This window comes from Quercus lobata, chromosome 6 (genome assembly GCF_001633185.2).
Source record: "Quercus lobata isolate SW786 chromosome 6, ValleyOak3.0 Primary Assembly, whole genome shotgun sequence".
NCBI lineage: Eukaryota > Viridiplantae > Streptophyta > Magnoliopsida > Fagales > Fagaceae > Quercus > Quercus lobata.
This window is the reverse complement of record NC_044909.1, coordinates 52,501,403-52,505,770: the sequence shown is the minus strand read 5'-3', so window position 1 is coordinate 52,505,770 and position 4,368 is coordinate 52,501,403. Positions and strand designations below refer to the sequence as shown.

Genomic DNA, 4,368 nt, shown 5'->3' with positions numbered 1-4,368 from the left:
CATTGAAGAGTTGAGTTTGAAAGCTCAATTAATTTTTCTTGATTTGCCCTTTACTCCAACGTTAATAAGATTCTATCTTGATCTCTCATGCCGACCATTAGGCTTTTCTCTTTGGCTTATTTCCCAAGCAAAGGCACTCTATTTTTTACTTGCAAGCAACACTAAAATCTTAATGCCTTTTGTCATTCCAAGGTTCACAATTCACAGCCCATTAATTTGCTAGGGTTTATAACTTTATATAATATACTTAAGGGAAAAAAAACCACAAGAAATACGAATGGTTATTGGATTAAAAATTTTGAACGAATTTTCTAAAAAGCTGAATATTGTGAAAAAAAAAAAAAAAATTTACTTTTGGTCTCCTCTAATATATTGAACCCAAATTCTCGAAATCTCTTGATCCTCATCTCAGATATAAAATCCATGTTAGTAAATCATTTTAGAAACTTTTTATGAAAAAATAAAAAAATAATTAACTGTTTTGACAACTTTTTCAATTCTCTATAAAAATTTTCCTAAAATAAATGGTTAATGTATGCCCTTAAGACATACATTAACCAGATCCATTATTTAATATCAATCTCATACTTTTAATTCAATTCAAGCTCGGTCTAATGTCTGACTTAAAAGGTTCATACATAGTCAACCTAGAAGGAACTTGATTGCTCTGTTTTAAATAAGATTTTAACTCTATAGCTACCCTTTGACTACCAAGATTAGCCAGATTGTGGGTTTTTGAATGCTTAATATGGCCTCCGTAAGATTAAAAATTGATGAGAAATAAATAATTTCACTTTATTGATTGAAATGACCAGGTAACTGTCTTACTAAATAATTTCTCGAAATTAAAGGTTTATAAAAAAATAAAAAATAAAAAATTCTCGAAAGAAGGAAATTTTGCACTGTTTTAGGTTCAATCCTACCTGTAAAAGATAAAAATTGTTGTAAAAAAAAGGAAAAAGAATAAAATAAAGACAAGAAATAAGATCAGTACAAAAACATAAACAGCATCTATCTCGGCTCAGATTCTGCTCCTCGTAGAATTAGAAATTAGAAATTAGGTAATCACCATCCATTACTTTTTCTTTTTTTTTTTCACTAATTCATTACAGTAGTAGGATTCATGAACCAAGCAATAAATTAACATATGATCTGTACCTCATAATGCCAATGGGTACACCTTAGGGGAACAAGGTAACAACAACAACATGCATGTCACTCGTGCACCTGTGTTTGATTGACCCATTTCTTATTTTAACAACCATACTCTATCTAAAATTTGAAATTAATTAATTAATATGGTTCAGGATCTCCTCGAATCTTGACTCCTAGAGAACCAAAGCTTTTGGATATCCAGACAAATTTGGACGGCAACACTTCTTTAATGGTTACAAATTTCCATGAATTTGAACCATGGATAAGGCATAGATGGGTGAGATTATTCAAAGCACCAATAGTCTCTTTGTTTTGATAGAAATGATAAGATAACCCTATATTGTATCTCCACAATGAACATTAGGCCAAAGACATCAATTGGTTTTTGATATAGACAAAATTTGAACCTTAGTCCCTAACTCGAAGATGATATTTTATTTATTTTTATATAATTTCAACTAATGGCGTCTATTCCACGATTAAGCTAACTAGAACCTACAATTATATTATATCTTCCCTTCACAAAAAGATAGACCCCATATATGAGTTTACATATGCAACCCACATTTATATGAGAACATATGAGGCGGTGTGTTGTAGAAAGAGAGGGAGTGGAAAGAGAGGTAGAAAAGCCAAATGAATCTAGTCTTGTGTAAGAGAAATTAATACCACAATTATGAAATACACCCGTACCCAAATAACACCATAAGGTTTCTATTAAAAAAAACGGAGCTCTTGTTGATTGAAGACAAGACAACATAACCCACACCATAGAATATACCCACACCGCTTTCACATGTTGATCACATTGACACAATGACCTATAGCTTCCTCTATCACTTCCCATCTTCTCTAAGTGCCTGGTATAAATATGTTATGATAAATCATAGTACTAATTGAACCATGATGAAGAAACCAACTATGGCAGCTTTCTCCTCAAAAGCCTCTATTAGATCCATTAGTTTGCCTGCTAGATCTCATCCAACCACACTTAGAGTTGAAGAGGAGCTAAACAAGATTAAATCTTGGGAGGCATCATCTTCATCAAAGGTAGAAACAATATGCGTTGGTCTATCAGGTCTGAGTGAGTTGTACAGGTGCATCGAAGAACTTCTTAATTTGCCATTGACCCAACAGGCTCTTGCTCAACACCAACATCAGAAATGGTTTAATGATTTACTACTTGAAAATTCCTTGATGTACTTAGATATCTGTGGCAACACCAGGGATGCTATTCTGTTGATGCAAGAAACTATTCGAGAACTTCAATCCGGTCTTCGAAGAATAAAAGTTGGAGACTTGAGCATTGAAAGCATTGTCACTACTTACAATTGCTCAAGAAGAAAGATGAGGAAGGAGATTGCAAGGTCTCTAGCATCATTGAAGCCATTGGGCAACGAAATCGAGGCTTTTCCCATGTTAAATTTGGATCATCACCTCTCAGCAGTGGTCAGAGTACTTAATGAAACAAGCTTGATTACTAGTTCAATCTTTCACTCATTCTTGTTATTCCTTTCTGCGCCTATGTTGAAACCAAAGCCTAGCAGATGGTCATTGGTTTCAAAACTAGTGCAAAAAGGGGTACATGAATTAGCGAGCAAAGGCCAACATGAGAACATGAATGAATTGGAAGGCGTGGATTTAGCACTTAACAGCCTGCTGATGCACAATTCAAGCAAAGATATTGAGGCACCAAAGATAAAGTCTGCACAGATTAAGTTGGATGCTTTAGATGTTAGCATGAAAGGCCTCGAGAAAGGCTTGGAGTGCTTGTTTAGGCACTTGATCCAAACAAGAGTATTTGGCCTAAATATAATTTCTCAGTAGGTGATCTCCAATTTTTGTCTCGAGTCTCATGGATTGCCAAATTACATATTTTCTAATGTATATTTATGTATTTGAATCAAAATGTATAGATACATTTTGCAATTGCTGATTTGCGTTGTTATGCTCAGCTCTTCTTTTATTTCCTTTTCTTTAGCCATCTTTGTTTTAAATCTCAATTTCAATGGACTCTCAAATCTGTCAATTAATGTGTTACATGTGTATCACTAAAGTTCTATGCATGTATTAAAATAAAAATACAATCACTCTATCTACTTTTTACCATATATTAACAAAAGAGTTATACAATAGAATAGCCTGGACTGTGATTTCACCAATTTCTCATTGTGAATATAAAATTGATTCGGCAGGTTTTGGAAAAGTATGTACAAACTCCCACACCCTTTTCCTTTTGTCTCTCAATTATGTGACATTTTGAATAGAAACTGCATATATTCCTTCTTCTTTTTCCAGCATAATCATTTTTCTAGGTACTCATGAGTCATGAGTAAGTGCTTGTGTGATAGCTAGATTAATGGCGCCCGCAAGGCCGCAACCAGTACAATTCTATCTCCAACATTGCCCTCTTTCTTTTCTTGCTTTCTTTCTCTCTCTCCTTTTTTTTTTTTTTTTTTAATTAAAAGAAAAAGTAAAAATGATAGTCCCTTCGAGGAGATCCGGTAAAGTTGAAATGGTACAGAGGAATTACAAATACAAATAGTATACATAGAGTTGATAGAGTTGTTGATGCTTATTCTAGCTCCTAAACCTAATATATAAACCTAATATATCATATTAGCTAATATTAGAACTCCTAAACCTAATTCATCACTTAAATTAAAAAAAAAAAATACAAGACTTTAATAATATAAGACAAATGTAATTTCATCAAGAACATATCAACATTACGCTGAAAATATGACATAATTGTTAATGAAGTAACTCCTCTTTTTACATAAACTTCTTCTCCCAAAGCATCACTGAAGTAGAATAAACAAACCGAAGTAGGCCAAAATGGACTTAAGTAGACCAAAATGAACTGAAATAGACTAAAAGGACCGACATGGACAGAATTGTGCCAAATAGATCGAAATGGACTGAAGTTGACCAAAGTGGATCTAATGGACTGAAGTGGACCTAAATGGATATAATGGATAGAAGTGTACCGAAATGGACCAAAATGAACCGAAATTGATTGAAGTTGACTGAATAGGACCAAATAGACCGAAGTGAATTGAAATTGACTGAATGGACCATAGTAGATCGAATAAACCGAAGTGAATTGAAATGGACTGAAGTGAATCGAAATTGACCGAATTAGACTGAATTATTATGTTGATGTGACTTAATAGGAGTGTAGTAATAATAAATATTATTAATTATATAAAT

At 33.2% G+C, this 4,368-nt stretch overlaps 1 protein-coding gene across 1 annotated transcript; it reads left to right on the top strand.

The window, feature by feature from the left end:
- The first annotated feature begins 2,018 nt into the window (after positions 1–2,018).
- LOC115993670 lies at positions 2,019–3,013 on the top strand. Its single transcript, XM_031117616.1, has one exon. The coding sequence runs from the start codon at positions 2,059–2,061 to the stop codon at positions 2,980–2,982; it is 924 nt and encodes a 307-aa protein (XP_030973476.1). The 5' UTR covers positions 2,019–2,058; the 3' UTR covers positions 2,983–3,013.
- Positions 3,014–4,368: the final 1,355 nt, after the last annotated feature.